The following is a 13,743-nucleotide window of genomic DNA, read 5'->3' on the forward strand; positions in this document are numbered from 1 at the left end:
TGAGGTCAGAGAAAACACGTCGTTGCCTTCGGGAAACCCTTCATCCGGTTTCCCTTGGTGGCATTAGTGTAAGGTACCCACGGTCACGCTTACGTTTTTGCGGTCTGATCTTGACCCTACAGCTGAACATGGCTCGACGAAGGGATCATGGTGTTCCCATTGGAAAATAGCCTTCCCGTTGTTGTTGGTGAGATCAGGAAACACGTTGTTGCCTTTGGAAAATCGTTCATCCGGTTTCTCTTGGTGACATCGGGGATAAGTTGCTCACGGTCATGTTTAAGTTTCCATGTTATGATCCTGACCATACAACTGAACATAGCTCAGGGAATAGGGTATAACGGCAACCTATACTTTACCATCGGGAAATCCTACAATTCTGTGTCACATTTATGAATTTTTCAAATTTTCTACGGCCAGGCATAATTGTTTGGACAAAATATATGGATTGAAGAAGTAAAGAAAAGGAAAAGAACACAGTTGCTTAGTGTAAAGACAAGTGATGTGTATCCAACATTGTACTCCTTTTGTTTGCAGGAAACACTTGACTCTTGATGTCAAGGGATTACAAAAGATATGAAGTGATCATCAGATTCAGATACATACAAGTGGGTCGATTTGATCTAGACGATCAATCTCCGAGCTGATCACTGAGGCAATGGCAGCCACTCCCCTGCTCTGGATTTCATGGACCGCTAGACGCTGGCTAACTTCCGTTTGACTAACCATTTCCACCGAGCACAAGGGAGACAAGACACACATGGACTGTTGTATACTTGACATGCAAGATATCATTTGCTCCCCAAGTTAAGCCACATATTTCTCTATAAACAATTAACTAACTAAGTCCATTATTCACACAGTGATTTTGCTGGGTAAATAAGTTACACCTTGAGTAACAACTAACAAGATGCATTGTATACTAATCTCTCCACCAGGAAATATAAGGTTGGTATTTTGTATTGTTAAGACAAGTCTTTAGCCAACAATAAACCTAGGTACGAAACTTTAATATATGTGTGATAAAACTGATTTGAATAGTACATTATTGTTACAAAAATACTTAGTACTTACGACTGTGATCTGTTATCACGTAAAAACAAAATTCATTAGGGTATCACTGGTCAGTAACCAATTTTTTTCCTAAATTACTTTTTCATATAGAGGGGTATAATCTAATTATTTTTCATAGTCATTGCTTCTAGATAGTAAATTCTGGTAGAATCGAGTATTCTGCAAATTAGATGCCATGAGCCCATGATTCACTACAGAGAAGATGTTTGTATAGTGAATAGTGATGGTCTTGCTAAGTCTGAGTCGAATGAGATTTTCTTAAGACCCAAGCGATTCAGAAAATTGCAACTTCAATTTAGTTTAGTAGGAAAACTAACACGGAATGTTGAAAGCAATATTATAATCAAATACTTCCAAAAGCTTTATTGTGGTGACTGATTACATCTATTTCACAAGTATACTGAACCTCAGTTCCTTCACGTGAGTAGTTACCTCACCCCCTCCTCTCTTTTCAGATCATACATTATACAGTAGTATATACTATATATATAGGTATCTATGTATATTTGTAGTTCTTCCAATGAAACTAAATTTAAAAGAAAGAAAAAGGAAGGAATTGTCAACAAAAATAACACCAAATGAATCGTGTACTCAGGGCATGTAGAGAGCCTCCAAGCCTTGGCAATCCGCGGTCCAGTCATGATCGGCAGCAAGAATGCCCTCATGGAGGCTCATGGCGTCGTCGGGGAAGGAATCGAGCGAGTCGTACTTGGGCTCCTCCCACGTCGACAGGCTCGGCACGATGGAGCACCACGAGGAGAGGTTGCCCGCGGCGCCGTCCGTGGGCAGCCCTAGCGAGTCGAAGCAGCTCTGTTCCATGGCGAAGTTGAGCTCGCCGAGCGCCGCCTGCACGCTCGCGTCCGTGCACAGCATGTTGGTCGTGCTCGTGGGGTCGGCGCCGGCGCTCAACGGCCCAGACCATTCGCCGAACCCGTCCAGCCCCGGCGGCGCCAGAACGGCGCCCGGGCTGAGGTCGCTGGACGCGCTGAAGGTGTCGAACGCCTCGTCGCTGGTGGAATCGGGCGTGACGGCGCCGACGAGGCTGCCAGCGCCTTCGGCGGGCGGCTGCTGCTGGTTGTTGAGGAACTTGGAGTAGAGCATTGCGAGGTCGATGGACGAGCCGTCGGCGGCGGTGGTCATCGCCTGGCCAGGGTTCAACTGGCCGCTGCCGCCGACCATGCCTTCCAGGACCATGTCCGGCCGGAGCGGGCAGGGGAAACTGCCGAAGGCGGCGTCCCGGCCGGCGGAGAAGGAGTCGGCCGCCAGGCGCACCGAGGAGGAGGACTTGCCCCGGCGGTTCTTGCGGCAGCCGCCACCGACGGGCACGTTGCGGAGGGAGCCGCCCTTGGTCCAGTAGCGGCGGCAGCCCTTGCAGAAGTAGCGGGGCTGGGTGAGGCTGTAGTTGTTGTAGTAGCAGAACTTGGTGTTGGGGGAGTCGCAGCGCGGGCAGCTGGGCGCCACCTCGGCACCCGTCCTGTAGCGGCGGTCCACCAGCAGCGACGGCGGGCGCGGCACGTACGGCAGCATGCTGGCCGCGTCGTGCGGGTGCGACGACAACATTTCTTCCACTCGATCTGCAGCGATCAGAGACTCCGGCCGGGGAGCTGGAGATGAATGTGGGTGATGTGAGAGGAATTGATCGATCGATGGGAGGTGACGCGATCGATGGAGATGATTGCTTGTAGCTTTGGTGGAGAGGGGGAGCAGGCCTGCCGGCGAGAGGGCACTGGCGGAGGAGGGGGGTGGTGAGGTTCTTATATGGATCGTCGATCGGCACGGTGGGAGGGAGCTAATCGCGCGCGGGGTCACTGGCGCATGTGCATGTGAGCTTGCATCGCATAGATTTGGGCCGAGGTGCAGTGAAAATTCTCCCACGTACGACGACTGGGAGGCTTGGATTAGGGGTTAGAGGAATTAGGCAGATCTTAGTTAATTACTCTCCCCAACAAACTGTCGCTAGTGCCTAGTGCAGGCCCGCTTTAGTTGCTACAGTGGTCTTGTTATCGCATAATGGGCACCGATGCAACCACCATTGCTCAACTGATCACAGGACGTCGCTAGCTGCAACGTTGACATCTGAAGATCCATGTACTGCTGACTGTCCTGAGAGTCGATCCTGACAGTGAGAAAAAGCTACCAGAAGGAAGGTCCTAGGAAGACGAAGATGGGCGCGTGGCGGAGCCGTACGTCGCGCCCAAGTGATCGACGGAGGCCGGCCCGCCGTGTAGGCAGTGGTGTCGGCGGCGTGCCCCTGGGCCACGCGGCGGCGCGGCAGTGGCGGGGCGAGGTACGTGCGCGGGAAGCAAATCCCTCGGGATCGCCTACAAGAATTTGTTATTGGCTACGCATCCGTCGCTTCGCTCGATGCATGATGCATACCCTCGCCGTCCTGCGACGGGTACGCTGTGGGAAGCGCGCGGGATTTCCTCACCCCACGCACGCGGTTAAGCTCTCGGGACGCAACGGCCATGCGCGCGCGCGAGATTGGGCTGGCGCCTTTTGGGAAGTGTGCCCCTGATCGTATCACCACCCGGTGTCATCTAGCTGCAACGAACAGTGGGCTGCTTGCGTTTGATTCATGGAAATTTTGATCTGGTCCATCCCAATCTCCAATCTCCAATCATGCTGCTAGTCCTATGGCGGAAATAAGCAGATGGCATGGGTTCACAGTTTCAAAATCAGTAACATTTCGTATTTCGAAGTTTCTGCATTTTTTTTTTTTTGAGATGAGTTTCTGCATTTTTTGAAATAAATCAAGCTGCATATTGACTTGATTTTTTTTATAAAAAAACAAGGCAAATGTTTGCCCTTTCATTGATATACGAAGTAGATGAAGATGATCGATTAGTTTATACGAAAATTTGACCGAAAATCGATACGGCATGACGCCACACATTGGCCCTAAGGTTGCGATGCTTGCGCACCACATGAGTCGATGATCAAACTGCCCAAACAACCAGAGTCGGCACCTAAGCACCTCAGCGCAACCCATTGGATGCGATAAAATCGGAGACGTCGCTCCATCATCCACGATCTCCCTATGGGCTATGGCCACACATCGCCTAGCCGATGACGAAGAAAAAGACAGCACGAACACACCAAAGCTCCTCAACGATGGCTCCATGGAGGGGGGGGGGGGTGACGTTCAAGAACGATGTCATCGTCGACACCAACCTAGGTCGATGCATGGTTTTCACCTAGGGCTCGCCAATTCCAAAGTCTTGTCCTGTCTGAGGTAGCCAAGGATGTCATGACACTCGCCATGGCCGAATACCGAATCCCACCATGGGTCCCTAGGGCCGGTGGAACATCCAATGCGAGCCCCTCAATAAGAAAGCAACGGCTAAGCGCCACCCTTACCATATTCCACCACGGATCTTGGATTTCCTCAGTGGGGTCCACGCGGATGAGGCAGGCCACAACCTCGACAACGCCTTCAAGAAGGACGCAATGCCCAAGGGTGTCACCACTGTATGTCATGGGCTATCTCCCAACCCTCAAGGACATGCAAGACCACTAATCCCACACGTCATAAGGTATGTGGCATCCAACGGAAGTATGAGCATGGCTAGGTTCGCCTCGCATTGAGCCACCTCCTAGCTTACCGCGACATCAGATTCTACCATACTGGGCCATTACCCCCTGCCGCCAGCAGAAACTTAAATTTGAGAGTACAAATTCTAGAAGCATGATTTATGGCGTATTTTAAATTTTATGTGTAGTATTTCGATTTTACAGTTGCTCCGAGAGCAAGAGTAGTAGTAATAATGCTCTAAGGGCATCTCTAGAAACCTGATGCGGTCCGTTTGTGTATACACAAACAAAGGGAGGGCAAAACCATAGCCCAGCAGCTCGACGCAGTTTTTTTGTGTCCGCGCAGACAAAGGGAGGGCAAAACCACTGCCTAGTAACCTGACACAGTCCGTTTGTGCCCGCTTGAAACACAAACGAACTGACCTTTTCGCGGCGGCTCATTACTAGCCCAATTTTGGGATGGAATTGCGTTGTCACAGACCCTTCTGGTGTTCGCCTCCTGCCACCTCTTGCACTCCTGGCGGCCGGTCCACTGCATGTCAATGTGCTAGATGCATCGCTTCCCTTACTGCGTGTGTTGGTCGCTGCGGAGCCACCAATGGCATGCTTCGACTTCAGCGGGCGCGCCGAGCTTGGCGGGTAGTGGGCGACGGCTGATCTTCTGCACCGCCATCAACATTCAACAACACACACATGGGAATCAAGTGCTTACATTGATAGAAGCCACATATTTGGCCTTTTCAAGGGAAGCAACCTTGCCCTTCCATCGGCCACAACTCGCCCCTTCCATTGCCGCTTCCTGATCCCCAAAGCACACACACAACCATATACAAGGGGGGTCCATTCAGGAAACCCAATGTGGTGACCCGGCATACCACTGCATGGTGTAGTATGCAAGTCTGATATAACACCAATGAAACACCGTTCCACTAGTATTATATCGCTCAGAGTGGTACAACAGAAACATATGCGGGTCCAAGGCATGTCTATAGAATTACAATATTGACTCTGTTACATAAGATCAGCACAACCTCCTACTTTACAATGAGGTAAATCTTCAAATAAACTCCAAAAGAACGACTCGTAGTCTAATCCTATCACGAACTCTATTTGTAGAGTATTTGACTAGCTATAGGGGCTATGAATAGATTCTAGCTAAATAGGAGCTAGGTTTAGGAAGCTAGTTCCCTTCTACGGCTAAACTAGGTTTTCTCCTTGTTGGATGTGGCATCTGACTCCTCTGACATGGTCCTGTTTCTTGAAGTAGTTGTTGACTCCTCGGCCTTAGAGTGGCACTGTAGATCCTCCATCGTTGTCTTCATATCTAAGCAGGGGATTTAAGAGTGGGATGAGTACGAGCGTACTCAACAAGTTCATTATAGGAAAGAGGTGTTTAATGCACTAGCTACAACATTAGACCAGAAAGTCTAATACCAATGCAGGTTTTGATAACCATTTCTTCAAAAGGTTGCTTTTATTCGGAAGAACTATGTCCGTCGGCCTTCACCGGTTTACTAGAACTTCATGGAGCTCCTTTCCGGCAGCGTTCGCAGCTCCATATCCCGGAACAGGGAGTGACAGGTCACGGTTCTTTACACTCGCGAGGTGTGTTGCTTTACCCATAAGAGATCTTAACCTTGGTGCCAACCGAGTTGCAGGCTCGTCCACACTTCCCTTGGTGTGAGGCCCGGTATAAGGTCTAGCCAATCATGTTCCTCCGCTACCTCGAACACCCACCCGTTGTTGCATGCCCCGACCCTGGGTCCACGCCGGTCCCATTATTCCCGTAATTTCAGGGTGGACCCCGACCACGACGACAGGTGCTGGGCTCTACCATACACTCCTACGCCGGTAGCTGCAACCCATCATAGACCGCATTACCGTGGGGAATTAGAATGGGATCCCCACCCTCCGGTTGTTCCGCAAGACAGAATCGCTACGGCAAGCAATGCTTTACCGTGGGGAATTAGAATGGGATCCCCACCCTCCGAGTTGTTCCGCCGATACACAACTCGCTACGGTAAGCGCATCCGTTGATGAACGAGAGGTGGAAACACTTTTGACTACTCCGTCCCACTCCGGATCTTATGGTTAACACGGGTATTACGGCACAAGAATCATCGGCGACATTTGTTGTTTAATCCTAGATGGATATAAACCCGTGCAATGGAACCTCCACCATATCAACACAATCCATGGTTCCATTGCCCACCACATAGTCATATTCATAGTTATGAAAGTAGTGGTTTTGATTTTTATGCAATAGTGATAACCATAATACTTTGCAAGTAATTTGATAGAACGAATAAAGCTCGGTAATCACATGGGTACGTGAGCACGCACCCGCCAAGTGACACGTGTCTAACGACGTTAGTCTGCCCGTGAGGTTAATAGTTTATTAAAAAAAGGAAAGCTCCTCCCACGTTCGTTTCCTTGATGTCTATCCTCACCACCGTTCTACACATGGGATTCCCCTGCACATCCTAGCAAAGAAATTGGGAGGAGGTGCCCTCAGCCGAGCGTCTTCTGCAAGTCCGGCGCGGTGAGTGCGGCCGTCAGGATCGAGTCAAGCCCTCGTCCTCAGTGGTCGGCCTGGCGCGTTTCGGCATGGGGCCGCAGGGGCGGAACAGGGTGCCGTCGCGGCGTTGGTAGACTGCGGCGGCGGCGCTAGACCCGGTCCGGCGAGCTGATCCTTTCCCAACGCCAAACTAACAGCTCGCCCCGCGTAGTTCTCGGCCAGAAAAAGTACTACTCCACATCTAGCTTCCAAATTAAGCGGTCGGATCAAGCGGTGGTGATGGCGGTTACAGCCACGGGACCTGGCTTTGCCTGGGTGGCCATCTTGGCAGCCGTGTGTTCACTCTTAGTTAGGCAGGTAAATTTCTTTCTGATTAACCTCTGGTTCTGTATTCCTTTGATGTGTAAAACAGGGAGATTGATTCCTTTTTTTAGTTACTTTGCCTTTTCTTCTTTTTTCGGAATTGGAGGACTGAAGATCAAGGAAGAAAAATCCCTGCGGGGAAGATCTCACGGGCAGCTACAGGCAAGCGCGCAGGCATTTGTGTGTATCGAGTATCGACCTGTATCAGCTGATTTTCGTGGTCTCCTTTATCATGCTTTGTTTTGGAGAAGAAATCGATTTGGTTTTCATCTGTACAGAAAAAATTAACAATTTATTGGCTTTTGCAAGTTCAGTGTTCTATTATCTAATGATGAATGATTCCAGGAGAAAATAATTAGCACGTGCTTGTTGATTTTGAGTTCGAGTATAGAGTGTTTAGTTAATTAGCATTGGGGATTTATTTTGTTCTGTCTCGTTAAGTAAATTGGAGGAGATACTGATTACTCTAGGCTGGCGAGGGAGGAAAATTAACTAAGAATTGCAATGACAACACACTAGCGACGGCGATAGTATATAGAGTATCTGTCTTTATTTATTCTCTCCATCAAATGGGTCTCACCCACGCATGCACTCTGTAGTAGAAAAGTCTTTAGAACCGTGTAAACACCGTGTTGTCACCGTTAGTTAGAAGAAGAATCCAACGGTGGCCTAACAATATCCAACGACGATGGAGCCATGCACACGTACCCATGTGATCACCAAATCCACTCTCTTTGATAGAAATACTCAAATGACATGAGCAAGTGATGAACTTGCCTTTCTTGGCTGCAAGATTATGCAGACAAGGTCTTCGATACGCAATAACTCCAAATTCTGAAATAGCATCATCGTCCGGTAAGGACGATGTTTAGAAGATTGCCAAGGATGCAATAATGCATAAAATGAGATGCAATCGCTCTAAGCGTGACCTAACCCCGAGGATTTAGGATCAGTGAGTTGTAATGATTGGTTTAGGGTGTGTTGCACTTTTAGAGTGATTCACATACAAGGTTCTTATTCAGGTGTGATTTACTTGGTATTATAAACAGGTAGATAATAAAACATAATATTCAATTGAGCACACAAAGAATGATGATTGGCATAATGTTAACAAGTAAGGAACAGTGGTCAGTTTTAGTACTATATGGCATGGTTAATGATTGATTATCCTATACTTTAAAAGAATAACTTTTGAAGAACACGTAATTTGATAAAGAACAAGTATGGTAATTAGGTTTGTGGGTTGCTATAATTTATTCTGGTTCCAAGTAATTTCTGGAGTAAGTATAAGATGGATCACAACCTAGTTGGATTCATCAGCTACTAGGCTTGTATTGTTGAAATAAACCTAAACATCTTAATTATCAATAGTTGCTATCAAGGTGGCATACCTTGTTGGTGATAGTTGGCTAGGATTTATAGGTCCTTATAAGCAGGGTTGATGATGATTCTTTATTTACTTCAAAAGAATAACTTTTGAAGAACATACTTCTTAAGTAATAAGAAGTATTACAATTAAGGTTGAGGTTGGCTTGTATTAGCCATTGGATCTCTAAGTAGAGAATGGTTGGTTCCAAAATAGGATGGTTCATAAGTATCTCACACTAGTAGGGTTTAGTGGAACAGGGTTATGTAAAGTAAAATAGCAGGTATGGTTGCTATTAGGGTTCATCATAATGGTGTGATGTTGAGCCTGGATAGGTAAGGTTGATGTATCTGAGGATTGGAACTAGGATTTGCATTTGGTTAACCCTATTTGAGCATCTACTTCTGGTGAAGATGAACATATAGAATTCCCATATATTAGGGTTGGGTTTTCTACATTTTATGTGGCTAAGACAAGTATTTATTTACTAGTGTGGTTCTATAATTTGAAAGTAGGTACCATGATCACATATTCTATCCTAGGGTTTTGGTTAGAATCAATTTAAGTTTCACATGAAATAATGGAACTAGGGTTTGTGCATAATTGAATTAGGGTTTTAGGATTCCACATAAAATTATGAGGTTATCACTTGGTTTCTAATGGATCTAGGGTTTCTTAACTACCCTATAATTATTGGATTAATAACTTCATTGATAAAGTTGAAGTTATTAATAATTTTGAAATAAAAAATAATATTAGACTTGATATTTTATTATTTTTAAATAATTAATAATTAAGGTATTTATTAATCAGGGTTTTAAATCCTCCTAATAAGGATTTAATAAGTTAATAGAAAAGGAAAATTAATTTTAATGATTTCCTTAATTACTTACTGGTTTTTTATTTATTTTATGAAGTTTTCCTAATTCTTGAATTTTAATTGAATTTAGAATTAAAATTAAAGGCTTAAATAACAAGTATTAAATAATTGATTTTCTATTAAAAATAAAAATTTCATTTTATATTTTTATTGGATAGGGTTTATCTTTATAAGAATTTTGATATCTTATATTTATTTTTCTGACTTAAATTGGATTTTATAAATTTATTTAAAGTTGCAGGTGTTATTGTATTTTGAAATAAATGAAAAGAATTGCTAAATACACACTGCTGTTTCTACCCGTGGTCACTGACCAGTGGGCCTATGTCCACGTCAGCCGCCACTGTGTCATTGACCAATGTCAAAATTGGAACCCAGGCAGGTGAGTTCACTGCCGGCGAGGATTGACGACGGCGTTGAGGCTACGGGCGATTTACGGGCGCGCGGTGATGCTCTAGCTGTTCTACGCGCCACGGGAAGTCTAACGGTGGTAGCGCCGCCTGATTTTGGTCGCCGGCGCTTGCCCGACGGCAAGCCCGAGCGGCGGAGCGCGCAGGTCTACGGCGACGACATGATCCAGAGAGCTAGGGAGGGAATGGAGTGGGCCACGAGATGCAGGAGCTCACCAGGAACTCGTAGGAGTGCTCAGGCGAGGCAGAGGTGGCCGGACGGCGACGATTTCGTCCATGGCCGCGGCGGCGGTGGTCGGAAGAAATGGCTAAATTCGCCATATCCGGGGCTTCCTAGCTTGCACGCGTCGATGAGGTGAACGAGGAGAAGATGGCGGTGACGGGAGCATCCACGGCGAGGCTTGGGACTGCCTCAGTCGCCGGCGAGGTTGAATGGCCGGCGAGGCTAGGGTTAGGTTTTCCAGAAAATTGGAGAAGAAGAAGAGAAAGAAACGAGATGCCAGGTTCTTCGGGGGTACTTATAGAATCCTCACGGTCGGCGACGTCCGCGAAGTCCACAAAATCGGCTGGGACGTGGCCTAGTCGTCGCGCTGTCGAGCTGAGGCTCGAGCAGAGAACGAAGCGAAGACGACGATCCCCACCTCGTCTTTATCCACAGCGAAAAGGTACGGGCTGGTGTTGGGCTGCAGTTTGGAGCTGGGCCTTGGGCTGCTGCTGGGCTCCCCAGTTGGGCTGCTGCGGCCAGGTGAGTCCAGGTAGGTTTTTCTCTCCTTTTCCATTTTCTGTTTTATATTTTCTGTTTTCAATTCCATTTGTTGAATTCAACTTTGAATTCTTTTCTATTTTGCAGGTCTTGCTTATTTGAATCATACAAGAATTAGTCCAAGATACTGCAAATACTTTAGTGGTGTATTAGAATGTTAATATGGGTATTATAACATTGGTTTAGTTATTATTATTGGAACTTGAATTTAAATACCCATATGGACATGGATTTGAATATTATCTTAGTAAATATTCAAATGGTTTCCAAATGATAACTTTTGGCTTACTTAGTGATATATAGAGTTTTAATTGGTATTACTTAGCAAGAAACCATTTCAAAGTAATATTTACTTATGAATTTCTATTAAGAAGTGATTTAATGGCATGATTTATTGTGTTAAATTATTTCTAAGGACTTGATCTCATAATTGAGAATTTGATCACTTGCAATGTTTATGTGAAAACTTATTTGTTAAAGTCTTGTAGGTATTATTATAATCCTATTTCAAGGTTGGTACTGGTATCATCTTTTAATAACACCTTGAAATACCTAAAGTAGATACTACTCTCATCATGGGTTGGTCTTAAATATAAAGGTAAGTGGTGGTTCACCTCACATGGTTTGAATTCTCAAATATGGCTTAGGTTTTACTTGTGATCACCCAAGTGATGCACAAACTAGGATTGAGATATGGTTTAGGGTTTGACTTGTGATTATCAAATAGTTCACAAGTTAGTTGAAAATATGGGCATAGGTTCTATATGTGACTTAACACCATATTACTCTGGCTAGGGTTGCTTTTCCTCACCACCCATAGGATGATTCATTCCAAGATCATTTGGATTGTTATAGGGGCTGAACCCTACAAAATTTGTTTCTATTCAGTTGTCTCTCCAATTAATATATTGGAATTGGTTTTAAGGTTTTAGTCTCCCCTATGATTTTGTGTGCTAGACTATACTTGTTTAACCCTCTAAGGTTTAACTGGTATTCATATCTCTCCAAGATTTGATCATGGATTGGACATGATCAACTTGTTCTTAAGGTCTCTACCTCAAATTCTTAGGGTTTATGATCATCACTCAATTTATGACGATCAAGGTTTGGATTCCTAGGGTATCTCTCATTAAATAGGTTTCTCACTTCCATGATCAAGCATTGTCTAGATCAATCAAGGTATAGCACTTCTATTTGACTTTCTAGGACATGCATATTATGGTTGTCTCAATAATTTGTACCCCGTGAAGAATTGTCTGAGATATACACTTAGAGTTATTCTTAATCAATGATGATATGATCATCTGGTTATATGGATAGTTCTCTTCCTTACTTTATCAATTCATGGATATGGTATTATTTCATGTAATATTAGGTTATCTCACCCCTCCAAGGGAAATGGTTTACAACCTAATACTTTAGTTCGATTGTTGTCCTTTATTCTTAATAGATAGAGCTATGTTTTGTATGATTGGTCTCTCTCATTTTGGAAAGGACTTTAATACTAACTTAAGGTTAGGCTCTATAGAGATTGATGTGATCATCAATGTCTATGTTAAATGTAAATGGTTTATCTCTCTAGGAATTGTCTTGGATAATATCCTAGGGTTTCTCTTAGAAATGATGATTTGAATACCTGGATGTATATCCAAGGTTTAGATCAATGTTTGTTATTGCTTCTCTAATAATTATAGTAGAACTCTCACCTCTCTAGGTTTGATGCTTAATAATTTGGAATAGAGAAGAATCTATACTTCTAGAGTTGATCTCCATGTCATGCTTCCAGGATTCAAATGGAATGGATATCATAGGGTTTATGATAAGGATATGGATTAGTTTAAGACATGGAAAAGCTAAGTCAATAATAGTTTCTCCATTTTATTGTTACTTGATTTGCAATTGAATTGATGTTCATATGCCATGACAAGGATTACCATATTCTAAGCTTTTATAAGATCAAGAAATTGATCATTGAGTAAAGTGTTGTTGTGTTGATTATTAGTTCCATTTGATCTAACCCCTTAGATCAAATCATCTCTACCCAAAACAAGGTTTTAATAAAGTCACATTGAGGTTTATAGCGCTTGACTTGATGAGCTACTTCAATTCCACCAAGGTCAAGTGAAACTTCGATTCATTGTGACTGTTTTACTTTAAAGCGCGAAAATTCCCCAGATTTTCTATGCATGAATGCAATGCACACATCTGTTTCCTCTATTTATGTAACCCCATTACCTGGGATATTACACCCAAGCACAACCATGAGGCGGGGTTGTCAGCGGTGAAGCCCGAGAAGTCGAGCAATTGTGTCCCCGTCAGCGTCGATGTGGCGCAAGCGGTCTACAACAACATGACCCCTAAAGGGGTGGAGCGACATCCACCTTCCCGGTGACTGACTCCTTAGCCAATGAAGTGTGCTCATGCCGCCAGTTCCATAACAGGGCCGGGAAAGATCGCCCACCGCTGGCCCTTCTGCCTTCGTATCCCCTCGCGGACCTAGCATACGACTTGAACTCGCCGATGTGGGAAACCTTAGGCCTCCTCGAGTGGGAGCCTCGCCGCCGATCCGGGTTCCTCGGCGACAACGAATTCAACTAAGGAGCTCCCTCGGTGCGAGAGTTGAAGGTGGATGATGAGGAGGACGCGGAGTAGCCGCTAGCGCCCACTAGTAGGAAAAGCCTCATCAGTGGCGCACCAAAAATGGATTCTGTGGCGCATGGGAGGTGCGCCATGATGACCCACAAGTATAGGGGATCGCAACAGTCTTCGAGGGAAGTATTACCCAATTTATTGATTCGACACAAGGGGAGACAAAGAATACTTGGAAGCCTTAACAAC

General features: G+C 45.2%; 1 protein-coding gene across 1 annotated transcript; it reads right to left on the bottom strand.

The window, feature by feature from the left end:
- Window positions 1-1,662: 1,662 nt before the first annotated feature.
- On the bottom strand, window positions 1,663-2,631 carry LOC124659241 (dof zinc finger protein 1-like). The gene has a single exon (XM_047197167.1). The coding sequence runs from the start codon at window positions 2,629-2,631 to the stop codon at window positions 1,663-1,665; it is 969 nt and encodes a 322-aa protein (XP_047053123.1).
- Between the last annotated feature and the right edge of the window lie 11,112 nt (window positions 2,632-13,743).

Source organism: Lolium rigidum, chromosome 6, assembly GCF_022539505.1.
Source record: "Lolium rigidum isolate FL_2022 chromosome 6, APGP_CSIRO_Lrig_0.1, whole genome shotgun sequence".
NCBI classification, from domain to species: Eukaryota; Viridiplantae; Streptophyta; class Magnoliopsida; order Poales; family Poaceae; genus Lolium; species Lolium rigidum.